The 19,024-nt window shown below is 34.6% G+C and overlaps 1 protein-coding gene across 1 annotated transcript in view; it reads right to left on the bottom strand.

Moving 5' to 3' along the window:
• Positions 1-19,024, bottom strand: part of LOC148300496 (uncharacterized) — a 56,229-nt gene that overhangs the window by 17,279 nt on the left and 19,926 nt on the right. Inside the window, exons 3-11 of the mRNA XM_088274681.1 lie at positions 13,421-13,565; positions 12,728-12,813; positions 11,843-12,104; positions 10,827-11,108; positions 9,869-10,001; positions 5,305-5,447; positions 3,002-3,318; positions 1,047-1,158; positions 275-382 (exon numbers count right to left, since the gene is read on the bottom strand). Of these exons, the coding sequence (XP_088130807.1) occupies positions 275-382; positions 1,047-1,158; positions 3,002-3,318; positions 5,305-5,447; positions 9,869-10,001; positions 10,827-11,108; positions 11,843-12,104; positions 12,728-12,813; positions 13,421-13,496 (1,519 nt within the window). The 5' untranslated portion in view covers positions 13,497-13,565. The remainder of the gene's footprint in view (positions 1-274; positions 383-1,046; positions 1,159-3,001; positions 3,319-5,304; positions 5,448-9,868; positions 10,002-10,826; positions 11,109-11,842; positions 12,105-12,727; positions 12,814-13,420; positions 13,566-19,024) is intronic.

Below are 19,024 nucleotides of genomic sequence, written 5' to 3'. Positions count from 1 at the left end.
AGTTAAGACATTGATAGTTTTATCAATATCAAAGTGCCAAATTAGAAAGTTTTTTTAAAAAGATTTGTGCAAAATATAAATGTCATACTTAACCCTTTTCAAATGGCTTCGTTAAATTTGAATTCATTAATTTGAAGTTATTAATAAGCTAATGATTTTTAGGGTGATTGAGTTTTGTTATGATTAGTTTATTAGAACGATTCCTGACCAGATATCGTGTTAAGGTATGTAATGAATGGTTAGATGGATTTTCTGTACGATGAAGTGGCTTTACCTGGTCTGCCCCAGTCTCCGCTGCCTCCCATGTCCGGCCTCCCCCCTCCACTAGCCCCTCCCCCTCCTCCTGCCGCCTGCTCGCCATCCCCCCCCATCAGCATGTGATCTAGTAAAGGGGCATATTTGGCTATATGTGCTGGTACAAGTGATAAGCACCAGGTGCCACATTGTGGGCATAACGCCTCCAAATTGTCCATCATCAAAGTCCTGTCAATTATCTAAAGTCTTATAATTGATGCTCACATCTGGATTATGATTCTCTTTTGTTTCATTTCTGAAAATACTTTTTTCCTGTTTTGTCTTGATGATATCGACGTGCCCTACATAAAGTGCCCTAACTACATTTTTGTCGATTTTGAGATATTTGGTGTACGTTATCAATAGACCGTTATCTACAAATATAAATAAACAAAAAAAATACGCTTAGTTTTCAGGCGTATAAGACGCTATCTACATCGAATTTTCGAAATGAACTGAACTCCTAAAACGCTAACTACAATATTTAATTTTGACAAAGCAAAAAGTTTTAAAACGATTTAGTTTTTATCGTGTTTTTCAATGTATAATACTAGTTTAGAATTTCAGATAAAACCGTTAATTAATAAAAAAAATACTTTGAAAAAATCTTCTAAACTCTGTCCTGTAAAGTAACAGATTTGCAGAGGGGCACTTTACGTAGGGGCCGTCGATATTATACGAGTATTTTATCACATTTACAACATCAGTAGTCTGACGATTGATGGCAGCGATGAAACTCTGGTAATATTTACATTTGTTTATAGCTAACGCACAAACCGTCAAAGAAAGAATTAGTTTTTCAGCTCTCAATCTTCCGCCATCGTCTTCATCAGAGTTTGAATAAGCTTCGTTACTAAAACGTTGCTGTAATTGTTATCAAAACATTTTTGATGCTCAGAACTATCTGCAATTTGGACCCGCTATGGCACACAATCCTAAAGAAAGAATGAATTATTGTAGTATTAGGCACAGTAAGTTAATGAAAAAGCCGAGTTAGCACATCAGCGCAGAAAATGATGGCGAATTATTTAATAATGTTAGTGTTTAGTTATCTTTGATGACAAATGCGATGATTTGTATTAGTCGAAATGTTTTTAGCCTTGGGTTATTATCGTGCAAGTAATGATCCCGCCAACTTAGAACGTCGTTTATAATGTTGATTACCTGAAGTTGTTTTCAAAAGTCTTTGCCAATCTTAGGAACTGACCAGAAAATGTGTTTTATTTAAAGTAGAGATATTCATACCTTCATGGTCTCCAAGGCCTTCTCACATCGATGAAGTTTGTTTAGAATAATTATTTTTAAAGGATCAGTTATTTAGCAATACAGTGGAACCCCGAAAATCCGAATTAAGTGGGGTTGTGGCCTGTTCAGATTTGAAAAAGTTCGGATTTACCGAGAAATTTGTAATCCATATATACATAATACTTTACACTAAAGATATTGTAGTGTAAAGTATTATGTATATATGGATTACAAATTTCTGTAGTTACTGTAGTTACGTTCTTTTTTTGTTTTTTCTTGCTTATTCAGCTCTAATGTCAATGAAGTTGACGTTATGTTTTTTTTAAGTATACATACATTATTTGAAACATTTTACATTTCAAACTAATATTACAGTACTTGAGTAGAAATTTAAGTTCAGTACTGTTTATTTTATCAACTTTTCAATAATTTTATATAAAATTAGGATATTTACAATAATTTTATATAATAATATATCGTAGTCATCAAGTGCATTTTTTTACAAAAACGTGATCATTGACTATTTGATATCTTACTAGCTTAATATTGCCCTGAAAAAATCCCAAAGGATTTTAAACTTGGAAGTTTAATATATTGACTTGTTGAAAATGACTAACTGCATTGATGTTTATTTTCTTGCCAAGCAAAAGTGACTAAAATGGCCCTCCTGAACATTTTACGTTTTGTTAGTTGGTCAGTTTCTCCTGTACGACTACGATATATTTTCTTCAGTCTTTGCGTGTTATTAAATGTTTTTCTTCAAAATCATGTTCGGAATTTCCAGAATTTCGAATTTCCGAGGTTCCACTATAATTTCAACATAAAATATGGGTCGAATAACATTTTTCTATTTTTTCATTACTTTTTGTGAATTCTGTTTTTGGCGTATCTATTTGATTGTTATAAAGCTGGGTATTCACTACGTTAGCGAGCGTGCAGAGCTTCATTCATCTGTAATTTATACTTTGCAACAACTCCAACAATGTCTTTATAAAATTAATAAACTTTGTTTTCATCATTTTTTTTATTAATACAATTCAACCTACCGGTTTCAACCATACATTGTCATCATCAGGCTTTATTTTAAATGAAAAACATTAAAAAACATTAAAATAATTTCACCAAAAGCACCAAAACACAATAATTCCACACACTCCATAAAAATCTTTAAATTTTAGGATTTTTATGGGGTGTGTGGAAGTTTTTGGTTAAATTATTTTAATGTTTTTTATTTAAAATAAACCCAGATGATGACAATGTATTTTTGAAACCGGTAGGTTGAATTGTATAAATAAAAAAAGTGGTGAAAACAAAGTTAATTAATTTGATAAAGATATTATAAAATGTACCACAAAGTATCTCCGGAAAACATTCAAGAAACTCCAACAATCGCTGTTGTTGCACGATCGAATTTTATTTTGCGCAACGTTGATTTTTTTAAATGACATTAGGAATTATTTACCAGAGCACTAGACTTACGCATAAGATTCTCGTAGTAATCATAGTCTGCGTCGTATATGATTCTCATCCCGTCCCGCTGGTTGTATCTGCTGAGCCGACACGTCCTGAAGCGGTCGCTGTACACCGCCGACCTGCACTGGAAGCTGGTCTGCCGCAGGCACTCGTCCAGGCACTCGCTGAGCGAGCGGCCCGTGATCTCGGAGTGGAACTCCCCGCCGAGGCGGCTGTTGCGGTAGCGCTGGAAGGCCGTGTCGGGACGACGGCCGTTGGAGAACAGGTGCGACGTCACGGAGTTGTCAGGATATTCCGAACCCCGCGCTAGTAAATACAGGGAACGTTTGAGAAAGATGATGAGGATAAGGGAAAATATTAAGGTAACAGAGGAGCAGAATATACCGGAGTGGAGAATGAGGTGTCGTTTATTGCTGCAGACCAATCCACAGGATTGAGACTAAAGAAGAATAGATTTGACTTAAAGAATCGCGGAACAAAAGTCGAACTGGGCAGGTCATGTGGCACATATCGCTCACTCCTTTCAAGAACGTCATAAGTAAAAAAAAAAAGATTTTTCAGGAGAACGTTTTTAAAGTTTAAAAATATAATACAATGTATCAAAAATAAATATCAAGCCACTTATTGAACTTTTTACTGTGCAACAGATCTTTTTAGTAGATTTATATTATCCACTGACACTTCGTGATGGAATTGCATTTTTAATATATTATTAGATTAAAACCAATATTTTTAGCTTTTCCACTTTATTTTTATTTGACCAGCGACCGGGTTTCGTCGTTACCGACATCATCAGACTGGTCTGATGATGTCGGTAACGGTCTGACAGACTAGTCTGATGATGTCGGTAACGACGAAACCCGGTCGCTGGTCAAATAAAAATAAAGTGGAAAAGCTATAAATATTGGTTTTAATCTAATAATATATTAGATCTTTTTAGGTAAAACCTGAAGGTTTTTTTTTCCATTTGGAAAATATTTAGTATATTTAAAAAAATAATTAAACAATACTTTTTCTTCAAAATGCAAAAACAACACTTTCTGTCCTGTAGCGGGTTAATATTAAGTTAAAATTATGCCTCTTTTGCTGGGATATAGTACATTTCCTGGGCATTCCGAAAACATGCACAACTGAAAATTGACGATTTTTGATTTATGACGTTCTTGAAAGGAGTGAGCGATATGTCTGAGGATAGATGGATGAAAAAGGTGCTTGACTGGAGGCCTAGAACAGGCGGCAGGAGCGTGGGTAGACTCCAGAAAAGATGATCCGATGACATTAATAAGTGGTGGGTTGGCACTGGAAGAGAGTCGCGTCCAACAGACAACTGTAGAAGTCCAAGAAGGAGGGCTTTGTTCAATACTGGACACAAGAAGAAGGCTGCAGTAGATGAAGAGATGAAGAGATGATGAGATGATGAGATGAAGAGATCATCATGTATATTGAGATGTCAAAATGTAAAAAAAATAACTCGTGAGTGAAGAAACCTAGATTTCTGGACACACGCAACATGTGAACAAAAATAATTTACTAATAATAGAGAAGTTGAACCCCCAAAGCTAGTCTTTTTTATCTTCTTCTGTGCGTGTCATGGCGGTCTCCCTAAAGTCGACTATCACTTATTTTGCGTGTTAAATGTTAAATCAAACACTGATTTTTTTATTCTACTAAGTTGTATGTATTTTATTTCATCTTCACATTTGTTTGAAAATGTCATAACTAGGCGAAATAACTCATACAAAATTTATTTTTATGTGTTTTTTTTAAACAATAAAATACAACTTAGTAGACTCCGTAGTGTAATGGTCAGCACGCTCGGCTACCGTTCTGGAGGACCCGGGTTCGATTCCTAGGGGGGGTAAGAATAAATATGAGTGATTTTTTCACTGTAATATTTATTCAATATTACCCTGGACTGGTACTTGAAGCGGAGGGCTGATCACCTTTCCTTCATGTGTAAACGATCAAGATAACACTGCGTTTATATGACGCAGTGCCCTATGCACCATTGGGGCGCGGATAAGGGTTTATTATTATTATTAGTAGACTCAAGAAATCAGTGTTTGATTTAACATTTCATAAATTATTTTTTGACATATCAATAAAGATGAAGAAGAATATGGAAGTCTGGGCATTTACGGGGCTTACGACCGTCATAGGCTGATTTGTGAACGAGTATTTGGACAAACTCAAAATGTTGTAACATTTAATACATAATTTAAAATGGAACTCTACAAATTAAACGCCAAATCTATAAATAATTTGATGTTTTTCTTAAATTCGTTTCCTTACGGTTATCCAAGCAGACGAGATCGTAGAAGTGGTGAGTAGGGCTGTTGCTGACCGTGATGTCGTCCTTCTGGGAAACTGAATCCTCTTCAGAGAGAATGCACATTCGGCTCGTCTCGTCAAACTCCACAGACCGGCAGAAGTATCTGGCGAATCAAATGAAAACACGTGCTCAGATTTACATGTAACATGTAACCAGTGGCGTGCCTAGGGTTTACCAGCAAGGCAAGCCCATTATTTTTCACATTCGTGAATACATGATGTACCTATAATTTCTTCACCTCATATCATTCCCAGTATAGTAAGCACCCAGAAAGTATTATAAATATAAACAATGTATTGTAATCATTGTAAAAATATGCTAACATGTAACTTTTGTAAAGTATAGCCATCACCTTGAAATAAAGAAAATGTTCACCATAATAAAATATCTTCCTCAGATATTAACCATAACCAATAAATACCATCACCATGGCATGCATAGTGTTAAATAATCATGTAAGCGCGCGATAACACTTCCCAAGAGAGAACACTCTCCCAAGAGAGAAATTCCCAAGAGAGAACACTCTCCATTCCTTGCCACAACACAGCATTCCTCAGTAATTCCTTTATTGTCCAAGCGGCTGAACTCTGGAATGAACTACCTCTACATGTAAAAAATGCACCTTCTATCTTAACCTTCAAAAAACGCCTGAAACATCATTATCTTACCTTAGAACCCTAACTGTCCATCTCCTCCTCCCCTGACCCCTCCTCTCTTTCTTAAACTTGCTACCGAATTCTACCTATTTATCATTAGAATCCTAGAATACTTTTTTGTCTAATTGTTAATTAATTGTTTTTAGTTTTTTGATAAAATCTATTACATCAGACAATAATATGTATTAACTTTTAAAAACGTCCGAGACATTACTATCTGTCATTAGAATCCTAACTGTCGATCAAACCTCCTCCCTCTACCTCCTTCCCTAAACTCCCTTCTTCCTTTGCCCTCCTTATTATCGTCTTTTGTTAATTTATGTTTCTTTTTAAATGTCAATTTGTAATTTATGTTTTTTTAAATGTTCGAGTACTATCTGCCCACTGATTGCAAACGGCTATATATGGTATCAAACGTTTTGATCAATATCACTAGTCCGTCTTTGGTCGGTTGGAAGATATTGCTTTTTAGCAATAAGCCCGCCAATGTACTTTTTATTTTCTGTACATGAAGTTTAAATAAATAAATAAATAAATAAACATTTAACATGTAACAGTAAAATTTAGATCAGCTTTAACGTTAAGACTGAAAAAAACATAACTCATAACAATTGTTAGACGTGTCTCTACGTAGGTAGTACTGCGTATATATTAGAATTTGTTTTTTTTTTAGAATATACTATAAATTTAAAAATATTTACAATTTTTCTTAACTCCTTACCTTTCTGTAACTCGTCTCTTTTCTTTTCTCTTTTTTTCAAAACCGTGTATTTATTTCAAAGAAAAACTTGTTTTTTCAGTACTAAAACTGTACTTTAAACAAAAAATATAATTTCGTTAAATGTTACCAGAGTTGAAAGAAAATTAAGCCTTAAGAAAATTAATTTAATATTTAATTAATTATCAATTTTTAAGTATTAAGAAAATTTAAATTATATTTAAAATTATCGATAATTCCGCCTTGACTCTAACGTCACCATCAATATCGCTATCAATATCAACATCAACGTCAACATTAACACAACTACTAAGTTCGTCCGCCTCCGTAGTGTAATGGTCAGCATGCTCGGCTTCCGTTCTGGAGGTCCCGGGTTCGATTCCCAAGGGGGGTAAAATAAATATAAGTGATTTTTTCACTGTTATATTTATTCAATATAACCATGGACTGGTACCTGAAGCGGAGGGCTGATCACCCTTCCTTGATGTGTAAACGATCAAGATAACACTGCGTTTATATGACACAGTGCCCTATGCACCATTGGGGTGCGGATAAGGGTTTTATTATTATTATACTAAGTTAATGTCACTTGCTGTGTTTTGTAGATATTGAATATGAATTTATTTGTTGTATTTTGTGAAAACATAATTAGAGAGAAATTCATCTCAACAATATGAGCCCGTCGTGTTTTTTCCTCGGTCTTCCTTGTTCTCTATTTCCAAATACATTCACCACATAAATTTGTTTTACTGTTCTTCCTTCGCTCATCCGTTCCACATTACTAAATAATCATCCTTATACATATTTCTTAATTTTACCGAAATTTTACCGAAAAAAGTATTTTTATTTTTCGAAATAATATACTATATTGACAGTTTAGCTTTCACTGATAGGTTTTTATTTGCAATAACTGATTTCAGTGCACCATTCACTTAATCTTGATCAATATTTCCATCCCTAGAAAACATACTTCCCAAATATGCGAAATCATTTATCTGTTCTAAAATCCCCATTTACTATTATTTTACACCCAGATCTACATTCATCTCTCAAAAACTATGATTTGAGATTTGCCGCACGTTTATCATCAAATCGCTTTCCTTGCACACATTACTCACCTTTGACACCAGCGCCTGCAAGTCTTCAAAATAATTATTTTTCTTCTAACCCTTATCCACACTCAATGGTGCATAGGGCACTGAATTGTATTGACACAGTGTTATCTTGATCCTCACTTACATGAAAGCCAGGTGAGATCACTCCTGCGCTTCAGGGACCAGTCCAGGGTAATATTAAATAAATATTAGGATGTAAAATCACCAAAATTTATTTTCACCCCCCCCCCCCCCTGGGAATCGATCCCGGGACCACCATCCAGCATGTTTGCTAAACACGCTTACCATTGCACCACGGAGACGGATAACAATAACAATTAACACCTCCTCTGCGATGGTGGGTCTGATCAGACCCACCATCGCGGAAAATTATTAATTACTTAATAGGTAATTTTTTTACGTCGTTTTCCTTCAGTGTAATCGTTCTTCAAACAATTACCTACAAATTGAGATATAAACGAAAATTATCGGACCAGATTCAAATGAGTTATTTTAAAAAAAGAACAAATAAAAGATCAAAAATCATATTGAGTAAGGTCAGTTGTTCGCTATCAATGTGTTAGTGTGCCGTCTGCCGTGCCCTGGAACTCCCCAAAACAAAAGCAAACATTGTCAATCTTTGGCGATTGATTCTGTATATTGTTTTTTTTACATTCGTTTTAAACTGATTTATTTGTTTACTTGTATGAAAAATACTAAGGATCACGTTTAAAAAAAGTGTAATTATTACATAAGTTGTTAATATTTTCATAAATTGATTCGGCAGTTACTTTTTGGTAAAATCTAACCATTTTTAATTTAAGTTTTACTTAGAAAATACCACAAATAGTGGTAATATATAGTATATAATAGATTTATGTAAATATACAACACCGACATACACAAAGTTACTAACTTCAAAACTTCACAATAAACTGTTTTATGTTTGAACAATTTCTAGTTTTTAAAAAAAAAATCTTTTGGACACTTTACCACAATGAATGGCAGGAAAAAAATAAATATCTCATAACGAGATTGGACGACTTTTGGACAGTTCTAAAATTGAAAGAAAAGTGAGAAAGTAGTGTAGATGACAGTGATTTAGAATTCAAAAACCTTAGATACAGAATTTGAAAGTGAAACAGAAAACTTGGTTTTGTAAGAAATGTCAGTAAGTGATGAAGACATCGATTTTAACAAGAAAAGTAGCGATTGTCTTCTGATTTTTTGATAATAATTTACTTGTCAATATTAAAATTAAATTTGTTACCTATTATGTCTAACGAACTCTTATATAAAAATAATTTATACCCAAAAATTAGTTTTATTTAGTACCGTACAAAATTATATTCATAATTTCTAAGACCCGCAAATCTACGTAAGAAATGGCGAACATTAAATGAATATTTACACCATTTTGGGCAATTCTGTTTATATTTTTCAATGAAAAATTTACCATTTTCACTGTATTTAAAATAAATTTTAATTGCATTATGGACAAAAATTTATCTTGAATTATGAACTCAAGTCAAAATCCCAGAATCATTTTGTGGTTTTTGGAGCTAACCGCCACGTTTTATATTTGAAGATAACAAATAAAAGTTAAAAATTCTATCTTTTATGATGTTGACTTAAAATATAGTTAAAAAATTAAAAACACAAATTATTTGAATTCAGTAAAAATAAATATGTTTACAACCACTGCTTCATGCCGATCATGCCTCACGCGGATGCGACATGCTACGCGGTGGTAGTTAGCAGCTGCGCTCGGTCGAGTTCGCATGTAAAATGAAGCGCTTGGATAATTTAAATTCAAAACTATCAAAAACTTGAAAATTCTCATACAAAACTTATGACACATTATCCTATTGCTATGTAGCCTATTTTGATTAATATATAAAATATAAAAACCCGACAAAAAACGCCTAAAAGGCGATTTCTGTACTGGGTCCGATCAGACCCACCACCGCTGGGCGCGTTTTGTTTGAGGGCATCGGGCTTTAGGTGTTAATAAAATAATTAAAGAGTTAGAATTGGAATTATATTGGAAACTTACTTTTCTGCTCTCAAACACATATCTTGACATTCCTCAAGAGTCAGATTGGAGAAGATGTCGACTTCGAACGGTCCTCCGAGCCTCTTGTTCTCTTCCTTCACAAACACCGCCAGTCCGTCGCATCGCCTCTCCGCTAAAATGATAAAACGGACAGTCACCAACTTCATTGCACTAATCGGCCATGGTCTACAAAACGCGACAAATTATTTATTAGCAAATGTGATTCATGCACCGACAGCTCATCAGGTCGGATAACCTTCCAGCCAACAATGGCCGACCGAATCTGTATTGGATCAGCATACCCGAGCCGGATGTTGGTCGTCCTGGGTGAAAACTTGCCCGCGCAATATTACGTATGCACATCGTGGGAAAAATGTTTATTTTTAATTAATGTTTTGCTTGGTAAATACCAATATTTCTTAAAATCTACTGTGAAACGTGTTTCGGTGCATTCCGCATCATTTTCAAACACCATAAATAATGCGGAATGCATCGAAACACGTGTCACAGTAGATTTTAAGAAAAAGTGGTATTTACTTAGTAAAACATTAATTAAAAATGGATAGATTTTACCACAAAGTGACTGGCGATCGATTGGGTTTCATTGTGACTGATATCATTAAAAAAATCCTTATCCGCACCCCAATGGTGCAAAGGGCACTGCGTCACATAAACTCAGTGTTATCTTGATCGTTTACACATGAAGGAAAGGGGTGATCAAACCTTCGCTTCAGGTACCAGTCCAGGGTAATATTAAATAAATATTAGAGTGAAAAAATCACTTTTGTTTATTTGACGCCCCCCCCCCTGGGAATCGAACCCGGGACCTCCAGAACGGTATCCGAGCGTGCTGACCATTACTCTACGGAGGCGGACAATATATCTGATATCAAAGTAGTCTGTTACAATAAAACCCGATATTTTTACAAACTAGATCATCAAGCATTTAAAAACTCACCAGTCAGACAAGTATTTTCCAAGTAGTCCGAATTCGGATCGTCCATCAGCAGTTCAGGGTGAGTCCGTCTGGTGAACCTGCTCAGCGAACAGGACCGCAGGGAGGCGTCGTACGACGCGGATCTGCAGACGAAGCTGAACTCGTCCAGACACTTGTCCTGGCAGTCGCTGCGGTTGGCGGCCACCATCTCCTTCAGGTCTGCGGATGGCAGCTTCAGCTTCTTGCGAGGATGGCGCTCGAACACGTAACGTCTGCTGGGGCACTGCCTCTCTGGGCGATCGGCTACGTAAAATGAAATCAATCATAATGATTTGGCTATGAATTTTCGTAGTGCACTTTTTTGTTATTGCTTATTGGGTTTTGGGTTTGAAAAATACTTTGAAAAATTTAGGTTAAATAATTGATTCTTTGTCAGTCGTAACAAAATTTTCGTAATCCACTTTTGTTTATTTCCTTTGGAATTTTGGTTCGAAAAATACTTTAAAGATTGACGTCAAATTTATTAATTCGTTGTTAGGGATCGAAATATAAAAAATAATTTTTAAAAGCTAAAATTCAATTTTACAACATGTTTCAGCATTTTTATCCATCCTCACACATGATATTTTGAATCGGAACATAAACGTATAAGATTTATTTTTCAGTATCCTATGTACCTACATTTAAAATACTCTTAGCTTTTTCAAAGTGATTAAAGCATATTTTTTTCAAATCATTTATATCTATCAACATTTCATTAAATGATTTAACAATATTTGAGGTAATATCTTACCAATTTAAATATAACTATTATTTGTTAAATACATTTTTTATTAAAATCCATTGTGACGAGCGTTTCGAGGCATTCAGCATCATTAGCAATCACCTTGGCAAACTTGATGCTGATATCAAAACACGTGTCACAATAGATTTTAATAAATCATGGTATTTACCAACTAAAAGTTAGTAAAATATCAATATTTCACGAGGAAAAGTAATGAATTGTATGTAAAATAATAAATAAAAGAAAAACTTACATTGCAAGCAAATTTCCGAAAAGTGTACGCTGTTTGGTACAAGCATCAGGCTTCCGATTCCTTCAGGAGCCGCTTGTTCCCTCGTCAGGTAACACGTTGACTCTTCGTACTCTGGTGCTCCTGAGAAGGATGCTATCCTGGATCCTGGTTGGAAATCGAATGAGGAGCACGCCCTCACCAAGTTGTTAGTTGCAGTGCGATCTCTCAAACATAAATCCTGGCACTTTTCCAAAACCCGGAAAGGGGGTGCAGTATCTCTTACCTGCAAAATATCATTTGACTTAGAGAAACATATGGAGATAATTCGTTAAAATTATGTTTATATATGTTATTTTTGTGATTTCAAGTAAAATAATCAAACAATGTTGCCATATATACAGGTTTATCTGTATTGATACAGATTTTAGGCTGCCGTTACAGAAGAAATATTTTACTCTTAGGTAGTACTTTTAGTTTTATACAGATTTTTGGAATTGGACATGATAAAACAGAAGAATGAAAATATGTTTAGATTCGAGGATGATTAACATTTGATAATAAGTACTGAAACTTTGGAAGGATTATTACCATCAAAACAACTACAGTGATCCATGCTACAAACTAAAAATAGAAAAGGTTTTGATTTCTAAAATTAATAAAAATGTGTATGAAAATAAATTTTGGGTTATTGATTCTAAACAGATTTCTAGACTGTTTGATTCAGATTTTTAGGTTAGGCATATGGCACCACTGTAATCAAATGTGCTATTTCAAATGATAAAATAATATTTTAGGGAATTTGATTCGCGACTTTTTGGGACTCCTTTAGCATTCGATTTTAGATAAAATCAACCTTTTAATTCAGACAAAGATAAACAAATGGTATTTTCACCAAAAAAAACTTACCACATCATCATCGAATCCTTGTAATTGTTGATTAGGTAGTCTTTCATACATTACTCTCCCAGCTCCTTGATTGCATGTCGTTTGACCTGATTTAGGAAAAAAACGTTTAATGTCGAATTTAGATTTTCACAGAAGTTCATTTAATTTTATTTTTTGTATCAGACACTGAATTATTCACCCTACGGATGGGATATCATTATTTTAAGTGTCTTAACTTGATATGAAACATATGTCGTTCCTCTTTACATGAAAGAAGATGGAAAATATCAGTCGAGAAATTGGTAAAGTATTTAATTAATTTGTTTTGTTTGAACATATACTCATATGGGATGCTCAGACTCCTATCTTCTTTCATATACAGAGGAACGATATATTTTTGATGTTATGTTGAGACACCTATAATATAAATGAATTCTTGTGGATTACACTTTTTCTTATATCTTAAACATTGTATGCAATAATTTTTGTTGGTTATGCAGTTTTCTGGTGATCAAATACATTTTGAAAATAGAGGTAGATAAATGATATCTTTCACCTATATACGTATACCTGTCTTTTGTATTATCATTAATGGCGTCTGATAATAACTCGGTTAAAATACTATTTTGTAGGCACTGAATTGATATATGTATGTCAAACATTGAACTCAATTGATGACGAAGAAATTGAGAGATGCAAAGTTGTTGAACTTACCATTTACTATATTGAGGACTGTGAGGACACTGAAGGCCTGCATGGCAGTACACAGGCTCTGTCGTCTTCTTTTCATCTTCACTTGCTATATGGACAGCCTTCGTAATACTGGGTCAAGTGTTATGATGGCTGCACCATTTCCTAACTGGAAAATTAAAAAAAAAAACATAATTTGGTTTCCCAATTTCTCAGTTTATTGTGCTGTAATGGTGATTAAATATATTTATTAATTTGTAAGAATATATTGACTTTATTTTTAAATGAGTAATATCCACGCTAGTAATGTTCTCTGTACAGACAGCTCAAAAGATCGTCTTTAATTCTCTAATATTTTACTCTAAAATTTTATAATATATTCAACAGATTTAGGGGATATATTTCACTCCACACCATAAAAGCGCCATCATAACAATTAAACCCTTTTTTTCAAATTTTCGTTGAATCGTTGGAGAAATCTATCAACTTTATTACTGTTATATTGTCTTCGTTTATCATTTACGCATATTCCCATGAATATATTATTTATTTATTTGGCATTAGCTTACTGGAATAATACGATGAATTAAATATTTAAAAAAATGAAATGTATATGACAAGTTTTGAGTAAACTCAATTAAAGTAAATCATTGATAAATAAATGCAAACACAAGTAGTTTCGAAAACTACAGATCTTCTCATTAAGTGAAAATACAAACTGTTCGTATTTTCACCTGGCGATGAGAACATCTGTAATTCTCGAAACTAGTAATGTTTACATTCATACAGTCAAAAGCGGTCCTATAAAAGTGCTATTTCAATTTATTTCAATTTTCATACAGAATTGCAGAGATGCAGGAGACAGACAAAAATAGTTGTACAGTTGAACCTGGATATAAAACCTTTTTAAACGAGAGCCCAGTTTTAAAGTCCTAAATTTAAGGTCCCATCGTTTTACCAATCTATAAAATATAGCATGGATATAAGAAATACCTCTTTGTTAGAGGAAAATATCTCGCTCCCTTGGACTCTCTTATATCCAAGTTCGCCTGTAAATATAGCCTATATTATTTAGTCATCACATAAATTCTGCGCTTCATGATTTTTCTTTAGGGAAACGACGTTATTTTACGTTTCGTAGTAATCAATTTTTTTGTTAACCAATAAAAGCATTTACATGATTGATAACATCGAAAAAAAAGATTAATTAAAATTTTGAATTAGGGAAAAAAGCGAATTTAATTAGTGGTTTTGCATCGAGAATGATTTTAATTAGTTAGTTAATTTAGAGCAACAATAACATCGATCTGGTCCACTTCGTGCGAGTCCAAGCAGTCCGTATTTGCATTCGTATCTCGTTCCGAAGGTTACCATCTCAGTTCATCACGAATTCATATTGTTCACCATTTTGTCAAATATTATATAAGTACCAACGAAAAATGATCTAATACGCTTTTTCGTCGCGTGTTTCGACAAACACAGTAAACATGATTGTTATGGGTAGTGTTTAAGTCCTGAATATACAACTTTATTTTTTTTTTAAAGGATTCAGCATTGGCCCCAAAATACTTAATGAATTGTAGTCCATGCAAATGAAGCATATTTTATGTCGAACCTCAGAATATTGAAAGCTGTCACACCGCATGCCCAGATCTGACACAGAAGCATCTAGGCTTCCTGACAGATCTGCTCTTGCTAAGCAATTTTTTTAACTAAGTAGTGAGATTTATTGAAAATGTGAAACAATATAAAATTGTATCCCGATTTTACTGTGAATTTACATTTAAAAGCTTTCAATAAACCTGTCACTACCAATCTAAATAAATACAAGATTGTAAGTCCATCACCAAATTTTCTAGAAGTACCCCGGTGTAGGCAGTGAAAGGAATTAGTATTTAGTTCAATTAGTCAGCTAGATCCGATTCCGACTCGACGTTGGCTGGTACACAGACGCCCACAACCCCGACCAGCACAGCAGACAGACACGGAACAGTTCAAAGACATTTACAGAGAATGGCCAGTCATCGCATTTCCAGAACCTCAGAATAAAATGAAAACTTTGATTTTTGCCATAAGTATTCTCTCAAAAGTCCTCAACCCTTAAGTGCATAGGTCGGAAAAGTGTGGCTCGTAAGCCAGTCTTTGTGCCACTGTTTAAAGTGCCACACTTTGTGCACCTTTTAAGTGCGGCTTCAGCACAAATATCAGCGGTAAGGCTCTTCAACTCTGCTTATTCACGCGAACAATATTTTTCAAACATGAATCTTGTTTAAGACAAGCTGAGAAGTCGTCTGATTGATGAGAGCCCGAAAACAGGCTTAAAATAACGACTTGCAAACCTGATTTGATTAAACTTTCAAAGTAGATGCAATAAACCCTGTAAATATTCAGACTTCCATATTCTTCTTCATCTTTGATGAGATGTCATAAAATAATATGAAAAATAACTCATATAATTGGAGATAATCCAGATTTGTGAACGAATATTTCTTTTTTTTCGCAAGTGGCGGGAATCGAAACCGCGGCGCCAGTTTCGCAGTCGAGCGTCTACCCAATAACGCCACGGCGCCTATCAATATGTAATTATTATATTGTCAAATGCACAATAGTTTTCCCTGTGCATCCGGCAATTAACGTGAAACTTCAACTCAGAAGAGTGGTTCAGCGATGACATTGAACCATTTGACGTTCTGAGGTCACTGTTGACGAGTCCTGCAGGTGACCAGACGTGAAACAATGGTCCGTGGAGCCACCAAACACGCATCAGCCTAATTAGAAACGGAATTTTCGGCTCCGCCAAAGGTCGTTAGTATTTTCATTTGGTTCAATACTAAAATGCGCTTTAGTGTACCGTTTGAATGGGAAGTTTCGTCATATGCACTTGAAAAATAAAACAATCCACGATGAATAATAAACTGCCTACAACAGCATTATTTTATATTTAAATATTCAGCGAAACTAAACGCATTTTAAATATTACTATGTTGCAGATAATTGATAGAAATATAATAATTTAATTTACTTTCAACAGAACGCTAAACGCCATCTTGTGTTTAAGGCCCAGTATTCGTTTAGTCGCTTTAGACTACATTTTCTCTACATCCAGGTAACATTTTACTTAATTGATTTTTTCTTAAAACACCGTTTTTACATTGAAAAAATAAGTTTTTCATCGAAATAATTGTATGGTTTTGAAAAGAAAAGAATTATTAAGTAAGGAGTAAAAAAAATCCATACAAATTCTAAAAATCAGAGAAATATCCAACATACATTTTTTTTAATCGGGCGTGAACAGACATAACCTTTTCGGCGGTCTCCGGTGAAATGAATTCTGTGTTTGCGAATATCCCCTTAAGTACTCACAACATTTTTGAACCCTTTTTCTGATCACAATAATATGGTAGGAAATTCATAACCGTAGATTGACAACACTAACTAACTAATTATCACGCCGCTACCCCGCAGGGGTAGGCAGAGAGAATCGAACGCCACACCACTCTGTCTTTGATATACAATATTGTGACGTATTTGACATGAATAAGTCAGAAACATTAATTTTTCAACAATAAAAATCCCACATCTTCACACCCCTACCTCATCCATTATCGTAATTATCAAGTCTATTTCCACCATTTATATGAAAAGTGAAACCAACGCCCTTAGATCAAGAAAATCAGACCATAGATTATAATACCCTATTATGCTATGTTTACTGTTTTTACCCTTCTACGTATATATTTTATACTGTAGAACGGGCCTTGAACTTTGACGTGTTACTTGAGACCAGAACAAAAAAAAATAGATCTGTATTTGGTCTACAATAATGAACGTATCGACATGATTCATTATTTCCCTAGCAGGTGACACTTATTTCACGATACGTTCATTATTGTGGACCAAATACGGATTTTATTTTTGTACTGGGCTCAAGTAACACATCAAAATTCAAGTAGCCCCGTTCTACGGTACCTATTCTGTCATGTACTTTAATATGTATACTTACGTTGCATTATATTGCTATAATAGTATTAAATTATTTCCTTATAAAAAAAGCATTTCAGGCGTATGTACCAATAAAGAAAATAAAATAAAATATCACAGTAGGTACTTAATTCTTCTTCATTTTTCTTCAAAGCCTTATCAGCATCCCAATAGTGCATAGAGCACTGCATCATATAAACGCAGTATTATCTTAATCGTCAACACTTGAAGGAAAGGTGATCAGCCCTCCGCATTAGGTATCAGTCCAGGGTAATATTGAATAAAAATTAGATTGAAAAAAAACCACTTATATTTATTTAACCCCCCCCCTGGGAATTGAACCCGGGACCTCTGGAACGGTAGCCGAGCGTGCTGACTATTACGATATAGATATCAAAATAGAGGAACAACCGAGAAATCATTTAAATCATAAATTGAACCCATTTATAAGCTTTTTGGTGATTGCTTTTTTCCGTAATAAATTCATCGTAATACAAAGTAATCCTTCGGCATTTTTTCTCAATTACAGTACAATTCCATTGTACGTCCCTACCTAACGGTCGGCCATTTAAAATTAATTTCATAAAATGTTGCAAGTTCAATAACCCGATCGATGAAATGAGCCCCGCGCATGCGCGAATCGCGCCGCTCCATAGACAATGAAATAGCGAAATACATAAATCGATTTCGTGTTCTAAAAATGATCTCCCGCGCGGTATTCCATTTATTTTGAAAAGCGACCTGAGCCATGAATAATTTGCGCGGGACAATGTGGCGGAAGTCGGACTTCCGGCGGCGGCCGACACTAGCGCCAAGCTGGGAACCGACCGAGAGAGATGGTTTTTTTCTGACTATTTAATCTATGAAATTATTGTTCACCATTTTGTCAAATATTATGTGAAAAAAACTAACTAAACTAGACATGTGTCTGAAGGAGTTTTCCGAAGCATAATTTCAATTTTTGTATGTATTTAATGTAACTAACCATCACGCCGCTTCCCCGCAGGGGTAGGCAGAGAGAATAGAACGCCACACCACTCTGTCTTTGCAAACATTCTTCGCCTCTTCCACGTTCATGCATCTCCTCATACATACCCGCCGATTGTTACGACTCCTAACCCGACCGCTTTCAAGTATTTGGCATACCTGATCGTGACATGTTTTTCTCGGTCTTCCTCTGCTTCAAGGAATGCAAAGCTGAGATAAGCATTATTGACAAAATTAAGAAAGGTGTGTTGAGATGGTTTGGACATGTAGAACGAATGAGTGAGGAAAGAGCGGTAAAACAAATTTATGAGGCGAATGTAATTGGAAATATTATATAAGTACCAACTAAAAATGATCTTATACGCTTATTCATCGCGTGTTTCGACAAGCACAGTAAACATGATTATTTCGGTAGTGTTTTAGTCCTTAATTAAGAACTTTGTTTTTTTAAAGCATTCAGCATTGGCCTCAAAATACAATGAGTTTTAGTCCAGGCAAATGAAGCATATTTTATGTCGAGCCTCAGAATAAAATTAAAAGTTTGATTTTTGCCATAAGTATTCTCTAGCGAATGTTTTGCCTAGAGTTTTCACTCATGAATTACATGAAATTATAGTTACTATAAACATAAAGAGTGAATCCACTCACGAGTAGACAGAC

The sequence above is a fragment of the Brachycentrus maculatus genome, unplaced genomic scaffold (assembly GCF_059751285.1).
Source record: "Brachycentrus maculatus isolate JH-2025_06_01 unplaced genomic scaffold, ASM5975128v1 h1tg000706l, whole genome shotgun sequence".
In the NCBI taxonomy this organism is placed as follows: domain Eukaryota; kingdom Metazoa; phylum Arthropoda; class Insecta; order Trichoptera; family Brachycentridae; genus Brachycentrus; species Brachycentrus maculatus.
The sequence above is the reverse complement of the archived record's forward strand: the minus strand, read 5'-3'. Positions and strand labels throughout refer to the sequence as shown.